General features: G+C 38.8%; 2 protein-coding genes across 2 annotated transcripts; both read right to left on the bottom strand.

The window, feature by feature from the left end:
• Window positions 1-14,359: 14,359 nt before the first annotated feature.
• LOC137941965 (fruit protein pKIWI502-like) lies at window positions 14,360-18,750 on the bottom strand. Its single transcript, XM_068787606.1, has 5 exons — window positions 18,096-18,750; window positions 17,525-17,624; window positions 17,341-17,436; window positions 17,096-17,176; window positions 14,360-14,570 (listed from the first exon to the last, which is right to left on the bottom strand). The coding sequence occupies exons 1-5, from the start codon at window positions 18,647-18,649 to the stop codon at window positions 14,508-14,510; spliced, it is 894 nt and encodes a 297-aa protein (XP_068643707.1). The 5' UTR covers window positions 18,650-18,750; the 3' UTR covers window positions 14,360-14,507.
• A 783-nt stretch (window positions 18,751-19,533) lies between these two features.
• LOC137940397 (ATP synthase subunit beta, mitochondrial-like) lies at window positions 19,534-23,663 on the bottom strand. Its single transcript, XM_068785436.1, has 9 exons — window positions 22,937-23,663; window positions 22,177-22,252; window positions 21,977-22,065; window positions 21,750-21,867; window positions 21,558-21,661; window positions 21,309-21,467; window positions 20,971-21,195; window positions 20,563-20,874; window positions 19,534-19,908 (listed from the first exon to the last, which is right to left on the bottom strand). The coding sequence occupies exons 1-9, from the start codon at window positions 23,417-23,419 to the stop codon at window positions 19,795-19,797; spliced, it is 1,680 nt and encodes a 559-aa protein (XP_068641537.1). The 5' UTR covers window positions 23,420-23,663; the 3' UTR covers window positions 19,534-19,794.
• Window positions 23,664-24,619: the final 956 nt, after the last annotated feature.

Raw genomic sequence — 24,619 nt, 5'->3', positions numbered from 1 at the left:
TGGTCTAGTAATGGTCAAATAAAGCAACCTCCCAACTAATCTTCGATAAATCTTAGGATCCTCAAGAAGAGTACCTTCAGATTTTGAAAGCTTAAGATGCTACTCCATAGGTGTTTTGGCAAGTTTAGAAGCTAGAAAACCAATATCAGACAAAAGATCTAAGGCATATTTGCGCTGCCAAAGGGATATCCCAGATTGATTACGGGCCACTTCAAGTCCCAAAAAATACTTCAAGGGTCCAAGATCTTTGAGCTTGAACTTCTGATGAAGAAAAACTTTGAAGGTGTCTACAAATGCCATATCATTACTGGCTATCAATATGTCATCAACATATATTAATAAAACCATGAAACTGGAACCTTGAGTTTTGGTAAAAAGAGAATAATCAGCTTTGGACTGTTGAAAACCAAGAGAAACTATGGTTGAAGAAAATTTTTCAAACCATTGGCATGAAGCTTGCTTTAAGCCATACAAAGACTTAGTTAGTTGACATACTCTTTTATCACCTTGATCACCAAAACCAGGAGGTAAATCCATATACACTTCCTCAAGCAAATCCCCATGAAGAAAAGCATTGTTGACATCTAATTGAATAAGATGCCAACCTTTAATAGCAGCAATGGAAAGAAGACATTTAACTGTCACCATCTTAGCAACAGGACAAAAAGTGTCAAAATAATCAATGCCCTCTTTTTGTGTAAACCCCTTAGCAACTAATCGAGCCTTATACCGTTCAAGTGTCCCATCAGAACGAAGCTTCACCTTATAAACCCATTTGCAACCAATTGTAGCCTTACCAGGTGGAAGAGTTGTTAAAATCCATGTTTTATTTGTTTCCAAAGCTGTAATTTCTTCAGCCATGGCAGTCCTCCAATGAGGAATTTTGACAGCTTGAGTGAATGTTTTAGGCTCAAAACATGTTGAAAGAGCAACAACAAAGGCTGTATGTTTAGATGTAAGACGAGAATAAGATACAAAATTGGAAAGAGGATACAAAGTACCTGTTTGAGAACCAGCCATCGTATTAGGAGATGTTGGAGGTAAAGCTGTTGAAGAAGTCATATGGCAATGAAAATCATGTAGATATCCAGGTAACCTGTGAGCTCGAGAAGATCTTCTAAGAGGAAGATCATTAGAGACAGGTAATGTGTGATCTGTGTCAGAATGCTGATTTTGAAAATAAGGTTCAGATTCAAGAGGTATATGAGATGAATGATCAATTGAAGGAGATGCAATATCAGAGTGCTGAGAAAAAAAATCAATCAATGGTTTTGGAAGAACAATTGGAATAGATGAATTCAAATGCTGAGATATGGATTTAAAAGGAAATACATGCTCATGAAATGTGACATCCCGGGAAACAAAAGAAATATGATCATCAAGATCATATAATTTGTAACCCTTGATGGCAAGAGGATATCCAAGAAATATACATCTACGAGCTCTAGGAGCAAACTTGGATCTGTTATGTGATAAAGTGGAAGCATAACACAAAGATCCAAAAACCTTCAAATGATCATAAACAGGAGGTTTATTGAAAAGCAACTCATGAGGACTTTTACCTTGCAAATATGGAGAAGGTATTCTATTTATCAAATAAACAGCAGTAAGAATTGAATCAGACCAGAAATGCAAAGGTAAATGAGATTGAAACATGAGTGCTCGAGCCACATTTAAAATGTGTTGATGTTTCCTTTCTACAACTGAATTCTGTTGTGGAGTGGCTACACAAAAGAGTTGATGAATTATTCCTTTGCTAGCAAAGAATGAAGGCATAGCAAATTCACTACCATTATCAGTTCTCACATACTTGATTTTAGTATGAAATTGAGTGTCAACCAGAACTATGAAATGTTGTAAAAGAATCCGAGCATCAGATTTTGATTTCAACAAGTAAACCCAAGTACTACGAGTATAATCATCAACTATCGTTAAAAAGTATTTAAACCCATCCAAGGAAGAGGATTGAAATGGTCCCCATATATCACAATGTATGAGTTCAAAAGAACAACATGTTTTTGTTTGACTGTGTAAAGGAAAAGGTAATCTCTTGTGTTTAGCAAGAGGACATACATCACAAACCATTGAATTAGAACCAACAATTTGTGGAACAAAAGACGATAACAATTTCATGCGAGATGGAGATGGATGACCCAAGCTCTTATGCCAAATGTCAAAATCAGAAATTCTGGAATGAAAACCAGAAACAGAATTAGAAACCACAATTTTATGGGAGGTCACAGGTGGTTCTGGTTTCTGTAGTATATAAAGCCCTTCACAAGCTTTACCCTTCCCAATCATGCTCCAATGGATGGGGTCCTGAAGAAAACAAAAATCATGAAAGAATGTGATACAACATGATGAAGATTGAGTAAGCTTGCTAACAGAAATTAGATTAAAATTGAAGGAAGGAACACACAAAACATTGTATAATGTGAGTTGAGGAAACAAATGAATGGATCCAATATGTGTAACTGGCGCAGAAAAACCATTTGGCATTTTTACAAATGAATTCTGAATAGGCTTATATGAATCAAAAAAAAATATGGAATGAACCATATGATCCGTAGCACCAGTGTCAATGATCCATTCATCATTATGAGTCAACCTAGATTTAACAGTATTAAACGAAAAAATAGAATGTGAAGATGCAGAATCACCCTTACCAGATAAATGTTCAAGTGGAGATGTTACCATATTTGCATTGTGTGATGAAAAATTTGAGGATTGAGTATTGAGTAAAGCCAACAATTGTTGACATTGCTCTGGAGTTAAAGGTAATGAAGAAATAGTTGATGATTCTGCTGCAACATTCTTAGCAGAGGCAGAATGATTAGCAGAAAAATTTGAAGAGTTAGAAGAATTGGAAGACCTGCCTTTAAACTTATATCCTGGAGGATATCCATACAATTTAAAACATTTCTCCACTGTATGTCCTGTTATGGAACAATGAGAACATATAGGTTTACGATGGTTAGACTTGTTCTGACGAACAAATTGAGCATCAGCAATGGCGGTAGCTACAGTAGCAGCAGCTGCTGCTGCAGTAACAGTAGCAGCTGCAAGTATGGCAGGTAACATTATAGTTCCAATTTCTCGTTGACGTTCTTCTTGAATGATCAAAGAATAGACCTTGTTAATGGAAGGCAGTGGATCATTAAGGAGGATCTGACCTCTAATGTGCGAAAATGAGTCATTTAGTCCCATTAAAAATTGCTTAACATAGTCTTGTTGCTGCATTTCCATCAACGACTTCAATGCGCCACAGGAACAAACAAGTAATGGACGGTAATTCATCAATTCATCCCAGAGACCTTTCATTTTTGTAAAATAAGAACTTACGGAAAGACCATCTTGAAGGAGAGATGCAATGGACTTCTGCAATTGATAAATGCGAGGTCCATTCCCTTGCGAAAATCTCTCATTGAGTTCGGACCACATCGCCTGAGCTGAATCAGCGTAAATGACGCTGGCAGCTATCTCCCGTGAAAGTGAATTCAAGATCCACGAGAGCACCATATTGTTGCAACGAATCCACAAATGAAACATAGAGGATGTTTCAGAAGGAGACGGAAGAGATCCGTCAACGAAACATACATTGTTCTTGGCGGTTAACGCCATTATCATCGAGCGACGCCAGGTGTTGAAGTTTTCACCGATGAGAAGTTGAGTGACGAGAATATTTCCCGGATTGTCGCCGTGATGAAGATAATACGGATTTGAAGAATCCATTTGACGAACAGGAAACGAGATCTCGTCTAGCTCTGATACCATGATAAAATTTCTTCTGGAAAATCCCCAAATCGGGAGACGAAGCTCCTCTGTTATTTCGGAAAAACAGAGTATCTTTCATTCACTTCTGTAAGTTGTATATACAGAGAAGGAAAAATAAAAACGAGTCGGCGCACTGCCTGACTCGCTAACTTAACACACATACAACTCAGCATTAACTCATTACAACCCATTTACAACTTACAACTCAGTTCAGCAACTCAGCATAACAGTAACTCGTAATATAGAGCTTATGGATCATGGCCTTCGTAAATGGATGACCATATCAGATACAGCTGCTTTGAGGAGGCCGAAGAGCACAAAAAAAAGTGGCTTTAGATCTGAACCGCCTTCCTGGAATAGAATGACAAGTGCCATAGAGCCACCCAACAACAATCTCATCTGCCCTAGATAGCAGAAAACAGATACAGTGCAGCCGAAACGTCGCGCTTGGCCCCAAAACAAGTGATCTTCCCCTTATTCCATGCAGGAGAGTTTTTATTCATCATCTCTTTGGGCAACTCAGATAACCAGTGAAGCGCGTAAGAGCAGTGGACGTAATGAAGGGACGCCTTGGGGAAGAGACGGCCATGGAAGGATCCCGGCACGGTGGCTGTCCCACAAGGGAGATCGGATTAGTGTATTAAAATCATTAGATGCGATGTCATTGAAGAAGGCTTGAAACTCCAGCAGATTGCAATGGGACTCGTAGTACTTGAGCTTCACTGTTTCGAGTATGGCTCCGATGAGAAGGAAGTTGGGACCTGCGGAGCAGCCCAAGTCAGCGATGCGTAACGGCTCGCCTGGGTTTGTAGGAGAATCTTTCATGTCCAAATCCTTGGCTATGGCCTCCTCGATCATGGTTAGAGCTTCATTTCTGAAAAGGCAACAAGCTCAACAGGGACATGCTGAGCACATCCTTGTCATGGAATCTTCCATTATTTTATCTTATCTGTCATGGCACCATGTGAGTCTTTCCGGGTTTTTTCTGGATATTTTATTAACCACACGGCACACGCAACACATTTATCATTAGTGTTCATACAAAACAAGCTTAGGTTACGTAGACTTATGAACATGCATTTATTGTGGGGTTGATAGACTTTCTATTAGGATGTTGACATCTAAATTTAATGTGTTGCTGCTTACAATATCCTAAGTAGGGAATAGTATAGGTTTTTGTTGTGACCGGTCCCCGACTCCCCTTAATCCCTCGAATCCTGTGTCGCTCGTTAAATTAATGAGCCGGTTCACGAATTTTTGACCCGAACCTCGATTCTGTTGAGCTCGGCTCGTTAATTTAAACGAGTCAATCCCGGATCTTTAACTTAGCTCGAGATTCGGGTATACAGAATCGAGCCGAGCTCGAGCCTCTCATGAGTCGGGTCGGTTCTAAGCCACCCCTAATCCCATGTAAGGACTAGATTATAAATATTTACCAACAAAATATTTAAGGAAAAAAAGGCAGCAAAGACCAGTTCTTTGGGTTAGTTGTTAGCGGCAAACCAAAATAAGGAAAAGTTCTTTCTTAGTGATTACCTTGCCTAAAATATTTAAGGCAAGTCAAGGATTGAGATTGATTTGCTGGAGTGGGACCTAAGACACTAAATGAAGGTTTCCTACTTTTTTTTTTTGGAAAGTGGTCGATTGAAGATCTTCCTTGATTTGATTTATTGTTGACTATTCTTTCCTAAGTGAGAAAGCAATTACATGCCTTACCTATTTGATCTCAGACAACATGTACTGTCCTTATTTAGTGCATAATTAGTTGCTACAAAGATTACATATTTGGTTTTTGGGTTAGATCTTCCTCTTTTCCCAAATTGGTTGCAACCCGAGTTGGTTAGCTCCATTTTTATCAAGTTGGTTCCAACCCGAGTTGGTCGTGGTCTCCCTCCTCTTGGTTTGGTTCATATTTTTTTGGTTGTCTTATTGGCTTGGTACAAGGTACTCTATTACTCACATCAGAGGAGCATTAACACATGGTTTAGGTGGTTCAACTCTCTGGTTGCAATTCTTATATAAGTAAAGAACTTCTGGTTCATTCTTAATGGCAGAAGATTTAAGCCAATTTTTTTGCTTAACTTTTTGAGTTGTTGTTATTGATCAAATCATGAAAGTATCTCATGAGCTACCCTTGAAAAAATTTTGTTTGTTAATTAACAATATCTGGAAAGAATCTTGAGAAGATCATCTTATTCCTTGATTTTTTTTTTTGTCAAAGATTGCCTTGCCTAAAGATTTTAAGAAAAAAAAAACATGGCAAGGAAAGTTGTTTTCTTTGATTGCTAAGTTGGCACCGTTTGAAGAAGGAAACTATCTTATTTATAAGATTTTTCCTGCCACTAATTTTGTGAGATTTTGTTTGTATTTTGAAAGATTACAAAGAATTTGATTTGGTATCCTTGCCTTAAAAAATTAAAGCAAAAAAAGATTGAAATATTTGGCTTGGCTTGAGTTACTTGCTTTATAATATTTGAACTAGTGGAGTTGTTGATACTAGATTGCCTTTACTTGATCATACAAGAGGTGGATTAGCACTTGAGCTTCCAAAATATCTGTTGACTTCAAGCTAGGAACATTGACCTTATCTCTCAGGTTGAGGGGGAGAATAGAAGAAGTATGAAGGATGAGCACATTTGAGATTGTTTGATTTATTGATTATCAAACAACACTTGGTTCAACTTATTATTGGCAATCTATTACTTAGCTTGACTCACTCACTCACTGCCAAAGCTACTATCTACTATCTACTATCTGCTATTTGCTACTGCCTTGACTCCGACTTGATTACTACCCTAGATTATTACCTTGGATTATCCACAACTTGTTACTTGGTGCATGACTTCCTTATTCAACGATGGACTTGCTGAAAATTATCTTGCTGATTATTGTCAACTTTGGTTATTCTGATGGAGAAGAAAGCACTTGGTGACCCCTAAATATTATCTTCCGGTGATTACCCTTTACCTCCATAATTTGCAGTTTTACTCCTACCATTTGAGAGTCGGTGCCCTGTGTTGGGACACCGTGATGTAGGAGTTTATTAATATACTTTTGAGCAATGCCTATAGACCCACTACCTACAGAGGATAGGAGTGTACCCAACATCCAACATTAGTCAAATCTACTATTCACCCAAAATGTGTATTTTTTTAGCTGCGAAATTGATCAGAAAGTATTTGTTACTATGACCATTTGACTGGAGTATGGAGAGATGTCTTACAACAAGGAGTGATTTTATTCTCTCTTATATTATGCCAACTGGATCTCTTGGTAAAGAACAAAGAGACCACCAATTTGAAGGGAGAGTGATGGAAGATATGATGGACTGCTATTTTATACGAGAAGATCTAATACACCATTTGTAGCAACCTGGGCGTTCATGATGTTCTCTTACCCCTAGCTTGGGGGAGGGTGTTGGAAGATGGGCCCAAGGTCACACAACCAATGAATTCCACACGTCCAAGAATGTGGAAGATGGAAGTCCACAGACCAAGGAGAAGACCCATATGCCCACATAGTGGTGGCAGGATGGTACGTAAAGGGTCATCTCATAAAGATGACACTGATATAATTAGTCTATGATTTATGTCTGTTATTCACTCTTACTAGGGTGAAGGGTATTCTTATAATATTAGTATTTTTGATATCTATAAATATAACTTAAAGGGGTGGGTTTGGACAAATCTATTACCCCAATTTGCCTCCTCTTTACTCCTAATTTGTCACTCTTCCTCTTCTCCTCCTAAAACCTTTTCTCCACAACGTTTCTTTTTCTCACCCCTTAATCCTCTTCTACCATGACTATACATCATGGAATCCTATGTTTAAACATCATACATGCTTTAGAAAATTGGGATTTCATTATGAATTCGAAGTCATTATTCTCACGCACCTCAAGCAACGCCAAATTTTGGCATCATTACACATACAAAATGTAGTAGAAAAACTTAATCAAACATGGATGCTTCGGAATGATACGTACCTGAGGAAAATATTTAACCTATAGTGCCCTATGCATAGTTTTTACTTGTGTTTTAACTCAAAGCTCTCATAAATATTTAAGAAACAACAAGCAGGAAGATCTCACATTAATCCTTGTTGATGCTCCACTCTAGGAAAACCATTATGCCGGTTAATATAAAAATAGAGTTGTCCAAAGATTTACTTGGGCTTGCGCTTAAGTAGAACAAAAAAATTCTGACTCAAAAGGCTAGAGTGGATGCGCTACCACAAATTTAAGTTTAGAATACTGATGGTTTCGAAATCCTCATTAAGATAATTGTGATGATAACAAATACTCAAGTTACTAATGATGTTCGTTAACCTTGTTGTGTAATAAAAAAATATTCAAAGGAAATTTTTTGACAGTGTATCCATTTGACTAGTTTCAGTTGAGGTCAAACCTATAGTGGGTGAATAGGTTTGTCAACTTTTGCTGCTATTTTTAACTTCTTTTAGTTAATCCTTCTCTGTGTATAATTTTATAGTTAATATACTTGTAAGTCCAATCTTACAATTTACTGATATGTAAACCCTTGCCTGTCTCTTTCGTGGGGTCGGGTTTGGGGAAACCCTTCCCTGACCCTAAACCCAGTGGGGGTTTTTCTGCCCCATCCCAGAATCTCATCTAAAGGTTGTGTCCCACTTATCTCAAAATCCCGCTACAGAGCGTGGGATTTCCAGATTTATTACTCAGCAGATCCCATCACCAAACTAACATTATGGATCTTACGGATCATGGGCATTCGTACCTGGATGACCATATCAGATAAAGCTGCTTCGAGGAGGCCGAATAGCACAAAAAAGAGTGGCTTTAGATCCGAACTGCCTTCCTGGAATGGAATGACAAGTGCCATAGAGCCACCACCAACAATCTCATCTGCCCTAGCTAGCAGAAAACAGTTCAGGCCCACGGCAAACTGGCCAAGAAATGCAGCCCAAACCTCGCGCTTGGGCCCAAAACAAGTGATCTTCCCCTTATTCCATGCAGGAGTGTTTTCATTCATCACCTCTTTGGGCAACTCAGACAACCAGTGAAGCGCGTAAGAGCAGTGGACGTAATGAAGGGACGCCTTGGGGAAGAGACGGCCATGGAAGGATCCCGGCACTGTGGCTGTCCCACGAGGGAGATCGGATGAGTGTATTGAAATCATTGGATGCGATGTCATTGAAGAAGGCTTGAAACTCCAGCAGATTGCCATGGGACTCGTAGTACTTGAGCTTCACTGCTTCGAGTATGGCTCCGACGAGAAGGAACGTGTTGGCACCTGCGGAGCAGCCCAAGTCAGCGATGCGTAACGGCTCGCCTGGGTTTGTAGGAGAATCTTTCATGTCCAAATCCTTGGCTATGGCCTCCTCGATCATGGTTAGAGCTGTTGTTGATCCACTTCTCTGTCACACCATAAGACATTATTGAAGGCCATTTTGCAACCTATAATCAGCCTGATGATCCCACAACGTGAAGCAACAAAAGCAACCATAGAATCATCGCCTCATCAGCAGTAAAGCTGGACTGGGAAGAGAGGAACTTACCTGATAGGAAGAGTTTCGGGCATAACTGTTTGGACCGTCGCCTCCATTCATCGAACATGACCTCGTCTCTTGCCGTGCAACTGTCTTCTTTTTGTGCAGCCTTCATTTCTGAAAACGCAACAAGGTCTTCCATCTGTAAATTTTCCAGGGACCCTCCAAACTTAGAATTAAACAAGGTCGGAGGAAATTCCCTTGAATTGGAGATCTCGAGACTGGGGCATCTCTGGTCAGCAATCAATTTTATAAAATTTGTGATTAATAAGCACATCGCTGTCACGGAATCTTCCATTAAAGTATATATCCTTTTCAAGCCTGCAACATCTTCATATTTATTTTCATTATTTTTTAATTTTTCGAAAGCTCTTACTGCAAGCCAAGCTGTATGTGAGGCATCAACATTGTATTCTCACGTAAAATGACTAAAAGGCTCTCATGAATAGTAAAGGAAACCATTTATCCTTATTGAGACTCCACATTAGGGAAACCATTACACCATCGGTAAATATGAAATATGGATTGTCCAAAAATTTTACTTGGGTTTGCGCTTAAGAAGTACAAATATATCCTGGCTCACTTCCATACTTTGTGTAATGAGATGAGAAGACTCTTCGATTTTCTGGCGATGCCTGTCAAAGATTTCATCCATTATTTCAATGCCAAAGTGCCTGTTCATTATCATCTCAGTAACGGCTCTAATGATAGTAGACAAAGCACGAGCATCAAACGCCATTTTGGTCTGAGTCAGCGGCTGCATCTTCTCGATACTAAAACTGCCATTCTTTTCGACCAACATCTCGAACTCATCTGCAGTTGGAAGGTACGCTGGCAAATTGAAAGAATCTACTTTGCCTTCATCCATTTTACCCTGTAAAACATTAAGATATTACTAAGCTTCTTCATTATGTGGTCAAACCGAACAGGTAAATAATGGGAAGTCAGAAGCCAGGTTCTTATGTGCAAACCCAACAGGGACGAGAGGCATGAGAAAGGCAGATGGATCAAATTAAGCAAAAAGGAAAAATCAGATAGATCGTTAATGAAAATGTGAAACAGCGTCGCATACCAAGGCTACAATATCAGCCAGAGACGATTCAAGAAGTTCCATAAGTATCGAAAAGAGAGGCCGTTCATGAGGGAAATCAGCTCCCTGAAATGGAAAGACAAGTGCCATGACGCCTCCAGGAACCACCTCTTCTGCCCTTGCCTGTAGAAAAGAGTCCATGTCCACGGCAAACTGGCCCAAAAATGCCTCAGCAACCTCAGATTTGGACCCAAGAAACGTGATCTTCCCTGTGTTCCACGCCGGGGATTTGTCGTCCATCACGGCTTTGGGCAACCGAGACAGCCACTGAATCGAGTAAGCGGAGTGGATGAAATGAAGGGAGGATTTGGGAAAGAGACGGCCATGGAAGGAACCCGGGACGGCAGATGCAAAGTATCGGTTGTCTTCCCACTGTGGAGACCTGAGGAGCGTGTTGAAATCATTGGAGACGGTATCATTGAAGAAGACTTGAAACTCCAGCACGTCGCCTTTGGACTTGTAGTACTTGAGTTTCACTGCCTCTACAATACCGCCCACAACGCCGAAGGTGTTGGGACCCACAGAGCAGCCCAAGTCGGCAATCCGAAATGGCTCACCAGATGCGATCACAGGAAAGTCTCTCATATCCAAACCCTTGGTGATGGCCTCTTCGATCATGGCTAAAGCCGTAGTTGCTCCACTTCCCTGCCACACAACTTGGTGTTAGTGAGAGCATCAGAAGTGCAGGAGTTCGTTAAAATCCAGCGGAGAAAGAAGAAAATCACCTGGTAGGACGAATTCTGGGAGTAACTGTCGGGGCCAACGCCACCGTTCATCGCTATTGGTTCCATCTCTGGCTCTGTACCCTCGCCTCTTTCCGGTCGGGTTTCCCTCGATCAGTCGATACTCTGGGAGTCAAGTTCGCAGATCTACCGAAGGTTTCTCTTGTTATTTATGAAGATGTTTGAAGGACATTGTTGGCCAATAGAATAGAACAAAAGATCTCGTGTGAATCGGTAGCGCTATTGACCACTTGTGGGCGGTGCAAGTGCTTATTTTTCCATGGCTTTTTTATCCATATTTTATTCGATTCTTGAAAAATGGGATTCCCACCATGTGAATCTTTCTGGATTTTTCTGGATATTTTGTTAAACCTCACTTGTCACACGCTGCACATTTATTATTTAAGTGTCCATAAGAAACAGACTTAGGGTAAGTACACTTACCCACATGTTTTTATTTTAGGATAAATAGATTTTCTATTAGCATGTTGACATATAAATTTAATGTGTTGCTGCTTAGCTTACCCTAAGCAAGGAGTAGTACAATCTTTTATTGTGTTAATGAAGGAGATAGTACTATTTTAATGTCTTAGGAAAAGAAGTGTTTTCCCATGGGCAACTTAGTTCAAATTTGAGGAGTCCCCTCCAATAATATAGAGATTATATGAGTATGACTCATTTACATGGGCATACATGTAGTCGAGCAATTAGATCGACTAGTGCAAGTCTACTAGTAGAACTAACTGCTTGATTTCTCCTTCTTAGAGATATAGAAACAAACATGCGAGCATACCACAACCCAAGGCTCCATTGAATTTTTAGTCAGAATGTTGTTTGGTTGTATCATATTATACAGAAGATTATCAAATTTATTCCACTCGCTAATGCGGAACATTGTTGTTTGTTGTAACATATATAGGTGAAAAACCATAAATCACTAAAAGAAACTTGAGGTATGTTGCAACATGTAATTTTGTTTTCATATTATCTATAAGGTTAGTTTTTCCCTTTTCAAAATTTACTGGCTTCAAATGAAAAAGAGTGATTAATAAAGTCGGAGGTAAATGGCAAGTTATGTTTATTTTAAATAACTTTAAATCATAAAATTAACAATTATGTTACATGATATTGTTAGGTCCGATAAGGAATAAAACTAGAGGGGTGAATAGGTTTATTAGCTTTTATTTTTAATTTTAACTCCTTTTGCTTCATTCATATGTGAGTGTAAAGCTAAACTATTCATACACAAGGATCAAGGTACACCCAAAAACAATTACATATAAAATACACAAGATTTTTAGGTTGTTCACAGTCCTTTTATGGATTACTAGTCCAACCCCAAGATGCTTTACAACCTTGAGGTTCCACTAATTACCTTGGGTTGTCCTATGTCACCTATAGCAAATAACCTCTAAGAAGAATTACAATGTTGCCTACAAAAGAACCTATATCACTCAATTGATCACAACAGCCAACTTACAATAGTGCACTCTCACTTAGATTACATGAGTTTAGACCCTCTAAGGGATTTTCCAACAACTTACTAGATTACATGAGTTTAGACCCAAAAAGGGATTTTCAACAATTCATTAGGCATTACAAGCTTAGACCCACACAGAAACTTCCAATAGCTTATTAAGCATACTAGCCTACACATAAAGAGGGATTTTCAGCATCATCTACCTACACGATGTCTAATGACTCACCTAATAGGAAAAACAACTTTCCAACTTCTCTCAAACACTTTGGGAGTGAAAACGTTCTTACCTACTTAAGGTTAGACTCAAATTGCAACAATTACTTGCTTACAATATAACCCAATGTAAATTGACTCTTCATAGGTTTATTTAACACTCCAAGCACAAACAAATAGATACACTAATTATAAGTACTTTTTCAATGTAATTAGCAGCTCGAAATAGTCTTTAATGACTTGATTTCAAAATCTAGGTAGCTCAGGATTATCCTTAATGTGTTAATTTAAAAATATAGGCAGTTCAAAATAGTCTCTAATGACATAATTTAGAAGATAGTGAATATAAATCTAGGAGGTTTTTCAAATTGAGGAATATATCTAAAAATATAAAACGTGTATGTGGTTGACTCATTTTGGCCATTTTACTCTTTTTGCCTCTTCTAGATTGGTTGTTTGTGCAAAATGATTTTTTATTTCTCATATTAGGTCAAACAATGTTGTTTAGGTTATTTGGATGATGTGTTTTTTGGCATAAGATGTTTGTTTCCTTTCAGTATGGACTATTAAGATGGATCATGGCCACTCGAATAGATATGCTACCAAAAAATTCGTTTAAGGGCTTGTTGAACTACACAACATACTTAACACATATCATTGATAATTTGAGTGTTTTTTATTATCAAAATCATGCCAATGTGGATCTTGACGCCATCATTCTCACCTTTTTTTATGATGACAAACACCCATAAGCATGTACAACCTATTACAAGGAGGCAACCTGGTTAACCACATTTTGCTTGTATACGTATAAAAATGGATAAAAGTGAACACGATAGCTACTTCTGTGATAGATGTAAACAACCAGGGCATAATACTAAAAAATATCGAAATCCGCCAATTGACGCCCCAACAAACACTCAAGAAAGTAGCAATCAAATGTGAACATTCACACACAATATAATAAGATCTCCTTGTAACCTCCAATCTAAGAACTTTATACTTAAAAAATCCAACATAAAGTTAGAACACGTAAAGCCAATGCTATACAAAAAGAAACATGTTTCCCTTGAATATATAAACGATAGAGCATAACTTAGATGGCCATATTTCTCATTTTTTTTCTTTTCTCTTCAAATTCTCTGTTTTTTAGAGAAAGTTCATTAACCAAGAAAAGAATTAAATTTCTTTTATATTTTCTTTTCGTTACAAAAATCTATGCAACATTGGAAAAAGGACTCTCCATTTGTGCTGCCAGTGAATGAGTCATTTGTAATACAATCTGTTCTAGCTAGTTCTTGGATACTAAAAACAAGAATGAATCCATCAAAGTAATTTCTTTCTCACCTAGCCACTATCGGTTGGTGAATGTACACACCTAGACAGGCCTGGAGGACAGATAATGGCAGCATGACCAGAATACATGGTACCTTCTCCCAAAGTCATCACAATTTCTTCCACAGATCTCTAATACCTGAACTAAATCTTACCCACAGATATATAAAACAGGAACATAGGTGCATTGTCCACATGAGCTTTAAGCGAGAACCCTTTTATTTATTAATTACCTTCTCGAAAAATTTGGTCTATTGGCTACATAAATTTGGATTTCCAAAATAGTTTCTCTTTGCGAAAAAAAGAGAAAATAAATAAATTTTCAATGTTTTTTAAAGATGCTACAACAGTGAGGAAGGCGCACAAATCATAAATTATCCAAGATCTTATCACTTGAGACTCCATCATCCGTGAGAAGAGAAATAACAGCCTGCAAAGCACATCATTTTCAAAACTCAGCTCCTAACATTTAAAAAGACAAGAAATCAAAGAAACCCGAACAACACCTTATTCTGCAGTTTAGTTCTGTTCACATATAAAAAGTAATCTTGTAGAATCAGTATTTTTTTTATTTTTTTTACAGAACATAAACAAAAATCTCAACTTGGTAATTTATTTCCAGCCTTAATGGATTCTTTCTTCTCATTGTTATAAAATAATTTATTTCCGGCTAAAAAAATGTTCAAGCATCAAGAAGGTAATCTTTTGGCAAAGTTGACACTTTTTGTATTATTAAGTAATGGGCCTGCAAAGTCAAAAAGTATTGTCATGTACCAATTATAACTTCTATTTGCCAGCATACTAGAGAATCAATGTCCAACAGCAAAGAAGGACAATTTTGCAAAAAACACCATCAGCAGCTATAATAAAGAATGGTGAAGTTTCATTAAGCATATTTTTCATCTTCTTTTACTCTTTCTTTTTTGCATCCACACTCATTCTCCAATAGGAACAGGAGTAAACCCTTCTAACATTACAAACTCTTTTAGTCAATGTCCCTGTCATTAGTCAATAACAGGCCAACAAATTCTCTGAAGGAGTGAAGAGTTTCCAAACAGGGACACAACTTGCAGGCTTAGTTACAAAAGGTAAAATAAACAAAAAGAGAAGGAGATTACAAATAACTTCCAAAGAGGTTAAGGCAGAGAGAACTCATCATAGTTTAAACTAAGTTTAGATTTGAAATCTTGGGCAAACCAACTGAAACATTGTATTATCTTAAACAGTAAAATGCATATTCTTGTATGCAAATAACTTTATCATTCTGTAACATATTTTATACTCATAGCCAAATGCAAATAATAGTTGTTATGTTGTTAAACTCCATAATAGTTTGTTTCAAATTTGTCTGACATTGATATAGTATATATTAATTTTCACCACAATATACTATTTGTCAAACACCCTTAACCAACCAAGTTCAGAGATTGTTAGAGTTTATTATGGACCAAGAAGTCAAGGGGTATTAGACCTGGGCTTATAAAAACTAGCCGTAAAAGCCACACCCGTATTTATCTAACTTAAAGTTTATTACGACTCCTAATAAATAATACAAGAAGGGATTTCGACTATCACTGCACGGGACCAATATTTGCAACTATATTTTCATTTTGGCTCTTTTTTTCTATCTTTTCTCCTCCTGTTGTTAACTGGCATTGACTCTATCAACCTTTTGCCTGTCCTTTTCTTACTTGGTGAGGCCCTAATGGCTAAACTAACATGATTGGACTCTAATTAAAATTATATGCTTTCTTTTAATATTGAATTTGGTTCACTACAAGTGTTTAGATTTGGCATGACTCAAACACATCATCAACAGTCAGCCAACCATAGCCCAAGAAGTGCCAGCATCGTTGCTGATACACTGGCCAGGGAGGTTTTTCCTGCAACAACTTGCTGTCATGAACTATCTCCCCATTTCTTTGCAGGTTTTTTTAATTTAGGTTTGTTTCCTACTGTTGTGTATGCTTGCATTTATTTTAATCCTTAAAAAATTGTTTCCTCATTGTAACTTAATTAAAAAGACAGTGGATGTGGGCATTGGGCCACAGACTCAGTGACAAAGTTAGAAGCACTTTTTAGATATATAAAAGAAAGAAAAATATATATGTACTTCTTCATAAGATTAATGACCCCAAAACCAATCCTTTTTCAAGAAGAGAAAGCTTAAGATACTAAAGATATAAGAAACCATTTAGATCTAAGAGGATGCAATTATGCCTATATGAATATATATACTTCTTCATAAGATTAATGACCCCAAAACTAATCCTTTTTCCAGAAGAGAAAGCTTAAGATACTAAAGATATAAGAAACCACTTAGATCTAAGAGGATGCAATTATGCCTATATGAATGTGACCACTAACTCCTCAGACATGAAACAGATAAATATGCATTTGTTATTGTGCACAGTTGCCTAAACAATTAAGATAATGATATCACGTACATGAGGATGACTCAACACTCTATTAGGTTGTGGGTTCAAAGTGAATATGTTTTCTGACAAGTTGATTACACTTATTCCACTCTTTGACCTCATGGTCACAAGTCAGATGTTATAGCATATGTGTGATGCTGTTAGAGACCAACGACAGGAAAAAAACAATCATGAAAGAAATGGTAACCTTGAGGTAAAGTGCTTTGTGTAAAAACTAATAAAAGAAGTGTACAGAAGCTAATCATAAATAGGAGAGATGAGCCCTAGGTGTCACCATGGTTGTTTCCAATAAAGTCGATGCTAAAACAAGCATCCGGTCATGCACCTGTACCAAGAACATGTGCTCTAGGATCTCTATCCCTGAACAATGAGAACCATTCAAATGCAATTTGCTACTAAAAGCTGACACAAAATTTTCAGACCTTTGAAGAACCTATAACCTTCCCTATAAATGAATACTTGAGAGGGGTATCAGCTTCTCTAAAGACGAATTAAATAAGCAGGAAATAACACAAACCTCAGTCATTTCTTCAGGTCCGCAGAGCACTGCACCAGTGGATTGAGGATCAGATATTCGCTTATCTCTAGCAAAAGCATCCTGAAAGGAAATAGTCAAAGATAAGTACGACTAAGAAGGGACACTTACAAGAAAAATCACGAAAGAATGTTTTTTAACTGGATCACAAAAGTATGTTAAAAAAACAAAATAAATATGAATTAAAAATAAAATTGGTACACAATACTAGAAGAAGAATGCATTACCTGTACATAGCCTCTTTCACCACTCCAATTATCATCAGCTTCAGAAAATACTGGTACTATTTTAATACCGGAAGATTCCCAACCCTTGAACTTATCCTATGGGCAAGGGAAGGAACAACAATTTATGTCAGAGAAAAGAAATCCCCAGATTTTCAATCTTTCACAAAATTCCATGTTTTCAAACCTGGTAGGCCATTCCCTCAAGGTTTCTGGTTCCATAATATAGCCTCACATCAGATCTCTTGTCGGCACCAAATCCCCACTCAATAAGGGAACGTATCGGACTGTAAGAAAGGAAACAATGTAAAGATCATGTAGATAAAGGACAAACAACAATGCTTGATCCAATAGATTAAATGCTAGCATGTTGAGAACATCGAGCATTAAAAAGAACAACATTGAGAATAGTCCAGGGAAAAAATGTGGTTTCTGTCATAGTTACTAGACAAATTTTCAACCAAGATCGGGTACGAAAGTCTAGACGAGGAAATTGCCAAAATTTGATAATGGACACATAATTCTACCTGTTTGTATTCAAATTTCAAAATTAAGGTTTTCGAACAACGACATGCAGTGAAGAAATAGTCAATCAACGACGATTTGATACTATTTGAGTTTTCAATTTTTTTCAAAAAAGTCAGTTTACACTCGATGCAAATAAAAATCAACTGTTCCAACGAAAGAAAAAGCGAAATTCACATTTCCTTAAAGTTTTATAACAGAAAAAGTAAAATAGGAAAGGAATGGCAGCTTACCTGATTGCGGTCCCAGTGGCGAAGAGAAGAACTGTAGGAAACTTTTCAGGCGGAGAAATCTGATCGATATCGAATCCCTTACCCATAACCATGCTCAATTCTACAACGTCCCCTTTGCGAAGGCGACATAGTGCATCGGCGGTGGTTCCTGGAATGGACTTAACGAGGAATTCCATCTCACCAAGGGAGGAAGGTGAAGAGGCGATGGCGAGGAAAACCGGCTTGGGCTCAGTGGGGACTCTAAGCTGCAGGTATTGGCCAGGGCGCGTGAACGACTCGGCAACATCAGGGCAATCCGACAGATTGACGGAGACGTTGAAGAGAGACTCGGCGGCGCCCTCGACCAGCGAGAGAGGTGCAGGGGACCAGACGGTGGGGTCTTGTCGGACAGCAGCTGCTACGGGAGAGAAGGAGCGGCGTCGAAGATAGCGGTGGAGGTTAAGGACGCGGGGGTTGAGCCGGGGCAGAATAGTCATGGCGGAGGCATCGGGGCGGGTAGAGAGGTGAGGAAGGAGGGGGGGCGAATGATTAGTGCACAGGAGAGAGATTCGCATTCACACCGGCGGTCGTGGTGATAGCAGCCATTTTGACGAAGGTGAGAAGCATGGAATTCGTAGACACCCAGGCAGGCTCAACGGTAGAACCTTAAGGTGGGCTCTGTAAACTGGGCAATGGGCAGGTCTACAGAAGCCCAAGGGAAATTTGTACCACACTTAGTAACCAATTATCTACACAAGAGACAGAAAGGGAGAAGAGGTTCGGGCCCCTCTCCCCGTTGTGTGCCCAAGCCCAAGGAGTTACCCTCACAAAGGTAACATTTTATAATTATTACACCTTTTAAAAGCGATTCCATGCTCTTCAGTCTTCACCCACCTTAAATAAAATACAAATTGGATGTAGATATTAACTGGGCATGTAAGACCAAAGGCAAAAAAAAAAAAAAACACGACTTTAAGACATCTAGTCACTCCTATTAGCCTTTTTCCACAGTAGAGATGGCATATTTGTGCACAACAAAAAAAGTGTCTCTATGTAAAAACAAGAGATGGAAGAATAAGCATCTTTAGCCCGAGCCACCGTGTTTTGGGGGGGCTTTGCTTACTTCTTCGCCTTAACATCTCGCTAACACCGATCTCAACACTTCTACAACATCTTTCCACAGAAAGAGGTACGGGCCACACTTGTCCGGTTTTCTGTGAATTCAATTTCGTTTTTAACCGCCGAAGGTGGATTACCAAGATGTAGGCGCCTCTTACTAAATCTAAGCATCCGGGAGCACATGGCGAGTCCGCAACAGACTTGACTATTCGTTGTCCCGCAGACACAGGCTACTGAACGAGTATAAGAGAATCAGCCTGGTGGCTCATTAACTTTGCTAGGAAAATTACTGGCCTCGACACATGCAAAGGCGAAGAGGCGAAGAAAGACCACCCGAAACTGTTTCTGAATGTTTCCGATGATTGCATGATTGCATTTAAAAATAAATAAAAAAGGCCGGGCGATTTTTTAAGTACGAGCCCTAGTTCAGTTTTCCTCTTCACCTAATCACAAAATTCTGTCAAAAGTAAACCAAATGAAAATCCCCAACACTGCTGAGCTCAAAAAATGCAAATTCGGTTTGGGAGGCAACGCATTGCCCCTGGCGATCAAATTATTACTTCTAACAGTCCTGGGAACAAACTGAAAAACCAGACTTCTCTCAAGCAGCTGACTCCTTGGCAATCTTGTCGGCCTTGGCAATCACCTCTTCAATTCCTCCCACCATGTAAAACGATTGCTCGGGCAGATCATCATATTTACCATCCAAAACACCCTAACAGAAACCGAGACAATTATGTATTACCCAAAGATTGTACCAAGAAAATAACAAATACAAAATAAAGTGAATGGATTATGTCAATTCAAGAATTCAGCATAAAACAGTGATATTCTCATATAATTCTAAAAGAAATGAGCTCAAAAGGATAAAACAAGATGTTGACCTTCACTGGTCAAAAATGATCAACACCAGTTTTAAGATTTTGTTAAAATAAGACTCAATAAAACACCAACAGACTCAAATGGTAAACTCCTGTTCATTACCACAAAAATTAGCTTGGTAGAGGCAAAAACCTTTCACTTTTTAAATGCAACAAAGTAATTTCCTAGCATCCTTGTCCAATTCCATCACAGGTTCCAATACATACATAAATTGAGAAGCCAAATTTTCACACTCAGTTTTAAAACTTCCTCGTTCACCTTGAAAAGTGAAGTGTGCAAAGTTAATACTGGGCCCAAGAGGACATCAATTTAGTTCACTTCGAAAGCTTAACCAAACAAACACTACAGAATTCTCCGCTAATTTTTCATTTAAGTGTGTATGTCCTGTGCATGTGTATATGTCAGAGAGAGAGAGAAAGAATGTGTGTGGAAGAGAGAGATTATATACGAAATCAGGCACAGTGAGAAGTAATGACTTGTCAAATACCTGGAAACTAGCAACGCTTTCCTTCAACTCTACATATTTGCCAGGAGCACCAGTGAACACCTCAGCAACATGGAAAGGCTGGCTCAAGAAACGCTGAATCTTACGGGCTCGAGACACTGTCAGCTTGTCATCTTCACTGAGCTCATCCATACCCAAAATTGCAATAATATCTTGAAGATTTTTATAATTTTGAAGGACCTGTTGTACACCACGAGCAGTGTTATAGTGCTCTAATCCTAGAATATGAGGCGAAAGCATCCGGGAGGTAGAATCAAGAGGATCCACAGCAGGATAGATACCAAGTTCTGAAATCTGTGCATAAGAAGTAGACATCACTGAGCTACAGAAAGCAACTTCAGACAAAAATTTAAACAACATGGTCAGCCCTAATCAGATGTGGATATAAACCTGTCTTGACAACACAGTAGTGGCATCAAGATGTGCAAATGTTGTAGCAGGAGCTGGATCAGTCAAGTCATCAGCAGGTACATATATAGCTTGGACAGATGTAATGGAACCTTTCTTGGTGGTGGTAATACGTTCTTGCAAACCTCCAAGATCCGTGGCCAAAGTGGGTTGATACCCGACAGCAGATGGAATGCGACCAAGCAAAGCAGACACCTCAGAGTTGGCCTGTAGCATTGACAAGAATACATGCTTTAACTACTCTACATCCATTCAAATGGAGAAGGAAATTTTATAAAAATGCAAAAAATCAGTACATTCGTGAATAAGCTAATAATCACCTGGGTAAAGCGGAAAATGTTATCAATGAAGAGAAGCACATCCTGCCCTTCAGCATCTCTGAAATGCTCCGCAACAGTCAGGCCAGTGAGCCCAACACGAGCACGAGCACCAGGGGGTTCATTCATTTGGCCATAAACAAGAGCACACTTGCTTTCACTCTGCAATATTGACAGAATGCATGCATAAAACAGAAAAGGAGTTGACTGTCACAATATAAAATAAAAGACTTGAACTCCTAAAATATTTACCTGTTTCTCTCCAAGCTTAATGACACCACTCTCAATCATTTCACGGTACAGATCATTACCCTCTCGGGTACGTTCACCAACACCAGCAAAGACAGAAAAACCACCTGATAAAACAAGATTCAGCAATTATGCTAAAAAACAAATGATCACTATATTCACGTAATAAGAGAGTTTTTTTTTTTTAATTCAAACCATGAGCTTTTGCAACATTGTTAATCAGCTCCATAATAAGCACCGTCTTTCCTACACCAGCACCGCCAAAAAGCCCAATCTTTCCTCCTCTTTGGTACGGAGCAAGAAGATCAACAACCTACAGAAAATTTTACAAAGAACAATGGTTGGACAAATACCAGGTAACTTCTAACAGGTTAGGAAAAAAGAAGTGGAAGAAAATAAGAGAGAAAAATAACGTAATATACCTTGATACCAGTGACAAGGATCTGCTGCTCAGTTGCCTGCTCAACAAAAGCAGGGGCTTCACGATGGATGGGAAGGTAGTGATCAGTCTCTATGAAAGAGCAAACAAAGACACTGTCAGTTAAAACAGATGAATGAAAGAAGCACACTTACAAAGAAAAGCACCAATTCTTATTCTTTGTAAGGCATGTGGCAGTCTTACTAAGATCTCCTTTTTCATCAATAGGCTCTCCAATAACATTCATGATACGGCCAAGGGTAGCCCTACCAACGGGAACCTACAGGTAAAATAAATCCAAACAACTAATCAGTATCTAATAAAAAATCACGGAGAGAAGTGATAACAGTACAGAATTTAACAATAAGACCATACCGGGCATCAAACAAACAATAGGAAATTCACTGACCAGCAAAAACGCCCAGCGATGCCAAAGAAATTTACCTCAATCACAACGAGGCTTGCAAATAAAGGTCAAAAGATACAATAGAATATCTGGGAAGCTATTGATTAGGAAATATAATGCTGAACTATTTCATCTGCTGTGGCAAGACAGGAATTAAAGATCACACTTTTTTAACTCTAGAAATGGAAAATCTAGATTATCTGGAAAAACCATTCTACATTGATCAAACTAAATAAAATATCTCAAGGCATAACTAAATCCATACGAAATTATGGACCTAAAAAGAATCGTGACTGCATACATCATTACAATCGGAGAGGGAAAATGAATTAAGGTTCTAAAAGTAAATGGTTTGAATTCGATTTAATTCACAAAAATCAGATATCCGAAAGAAAATGATGAACATCTATGGGTGCCAAAATACATATAATAAAGCATTGAGAAGAATTTAAGAAAAGGGAAAAAAAATTAAAATGTAAGATCCATGAAGAGGCAAGACATCACGAAAGAATCCTAAAACCAGAGATGAGACGAATAAACCAGGAAGAATTAGCTTACAGTGATCGGAGAACCAGTATTCAGAACCCTTTGACCACGGACAAGGCCCTCCGTGCCGTCCATGGCGATCGTCCTCACCATGTTCTCTCCCAAGTGTTGGGCCACTTCGAGAACCAGACGGATCGAGTTATCCAAGACTTCCAATGCGGTCAAAATGGGAGGCAAACCTTCGGTGAATCTAACATCGACGACTGCACCGATGACCTGACAGACCTTTCCGATGGAGCCAGCCCCAGTGAACTCGTCAGTAATCTTGCCGCAGGGCCCAGCGCCCTTGGTTACCGAAGCAGCGGATGATGCGGGAGCCGCAGCTGCCGCGGACGTCGCGTAATCGGCGGCGCGGTTCAGAAGAAAGCCCTTAGGAGAAGCGCGATGCGCCGGCGCCGGCGAGGGAGATCTGGGACTAAAGACTGACGAGGGTTTGGAAGCAGGGCGGCGCGCGGACGATCTGAGTAGAGAAGCCAACACCCTTCTCGTGGCCATGGCGGACAGATCGGATGAGGATTTCGAGAATAGGAGTTCAAATAGGGTTTTCAATATCAGTTGCCGCAGCGGCTGCAACTGAGACGACACCTCATTGGAAGAAGATTGTGCTCTCTTTATGTTTTTGGTGGAGGAGACGACAAATGCCAAGGGGATCTTGGTTTAAAGCGAGGAGAACGAGAGCGAAAACGAGCGGACTTCACGGGATTTTGGGAAATTTAGCGGGGGTTTGGCGTCCGAGAGTTTGGGAGTGGAAAGAGCTACTGACTAGGGCTAAGCGGATCGCTAAAACCCTCTTCTACAGTCACTCGCTTCCACGGGCCAACTTCGCCCGTTGGTTGGCTCGAGTAGACCAATTTGCGAGGGACGCAAAGCTGGCACAGGTTGAATTAATAACCTATGCAGATATGAGGGGAATCTACTTTCCCGTCTCTATTCCAACCCTAATTCATGGAATCTACTTTCACGGTGTACTGAAAAACTAATATAAATATATTTGTATTATTTTCATTGAAAGAGAACAAGATTATTATATCAATTTCTTGTAGATATTTATGTTAATTTTTTTTTATTTTCAGTGTTTTAAAATTGAACCCGACCATCTAATTGGAGGTATGGCCAATTTCGATTTAACCTGGTTTAACCCATGATTGTACAAAAATCGGATTAAACTATAAATGGATTTCGATGTCACTTACCTGGATCTCAGATACGTGTATTCAAGTGTTTAAAGGTGTAAAAAATAAAAACTAACAATGGCCAGTTTACTTGAAAGACAACGTCTTTTGCACACATCCCTCTATTCATGTACCAAATAATTCAAATAATATGGGTAGCACACAAGAAAAGAAAAGTAGCTAAGAGCACAAAAAAGAATTTTATCAAGTTTCTCCCCAATGTGGATTGTATACTCCAACTATCTCTTTTCCCCTCCCTTCCCTTCATTTTCTATTCAAGGACAAAGTATGACTCCAAGGCCTCACACATACCAATTGAAAAATTATGAGCAACTAGAGAAAGAAAAAAAAATCTTAAGTAAATGACTCTATCCTTGATCAAAGTCTTTAAAAAAATTAAAGCACAACACTATAGTCTACTAGAATCTGCGGCTTGTTCACAAAATAGAACTAATGGTAAAAGAGGATTCGCAATTGGAACAAAAAGATAGAAAAAAAAAATTGTGTTGAATAGAGAGGACCT

Source organism: Aristolochia californica, unplaced genomic scaffold, assembly GCF_029961685.1.
Source record: "Aristolochia californica isolate CCGP_79_NKW_82.1479 unplaced genomic scaffold, dmAriCali1.0.hap1 SCAF_9, whole genome shotgun sequence".
NCBI lineage: Eukaryota > Viridiplantae > Streptophyta > Magnoliopsida > Piperales > Aristolochiaceae > Aristolochia > Aristolochia californica.
The sequence above is the reverse complement of the archived record's forward strand: the minus strand, read 5'-3'. Positions and strand labels throughout refer to the sequence as shown.

Excerpts from the sequence above, each read along its gene's own strand:
- LOC137941965 (XM_068787606.1), bottom strand. The coding sequence starts at position 18,649 with ATGCGAATCTCTCTCCTGTGCACTAATCATTCGCCCCCCCTCCTTCCT. Across the intron at positions 17,437-17,524 it reads TTGAGGGAATGGCCTACCAG|GATAAGTTCAAGGGTTGGGA; the intron begins GTTTGAAAACAT and ends CCTTGCCCATAG. Across the intron at positions 14,571-17,095 it reads GACCTGAAGAAATGACTGAG|GCTGTTATTTCTCTTCTCAC; the intron begins GTTTGTGTTATT and ends TGTGCTTTGCAG.
- LOC137940397 (XM_068785436.1), bottom strand. The coding sequence starts at position 23,419 with ATGGCCACGAGAAGGGTGTTGGCTTCTCTACTCAGATCGTCCGCGCGC. Across the intron at positions 22,066-22,176 it reads TGATGAAAAAGGAGATCTTA|AGACTGATCACTACCTTCCC; the intron begins GTAAGACTGCCA and ends GCTCTTTCATAG. Across the intron at positions 19,909-20,562 it reads AAAGCGTTGCTAGTTTCCAG|GGTGTTTTGGATGGTAAATA; the intron begins GTATTTGACAAG and ends GGTTTCTGTTAG.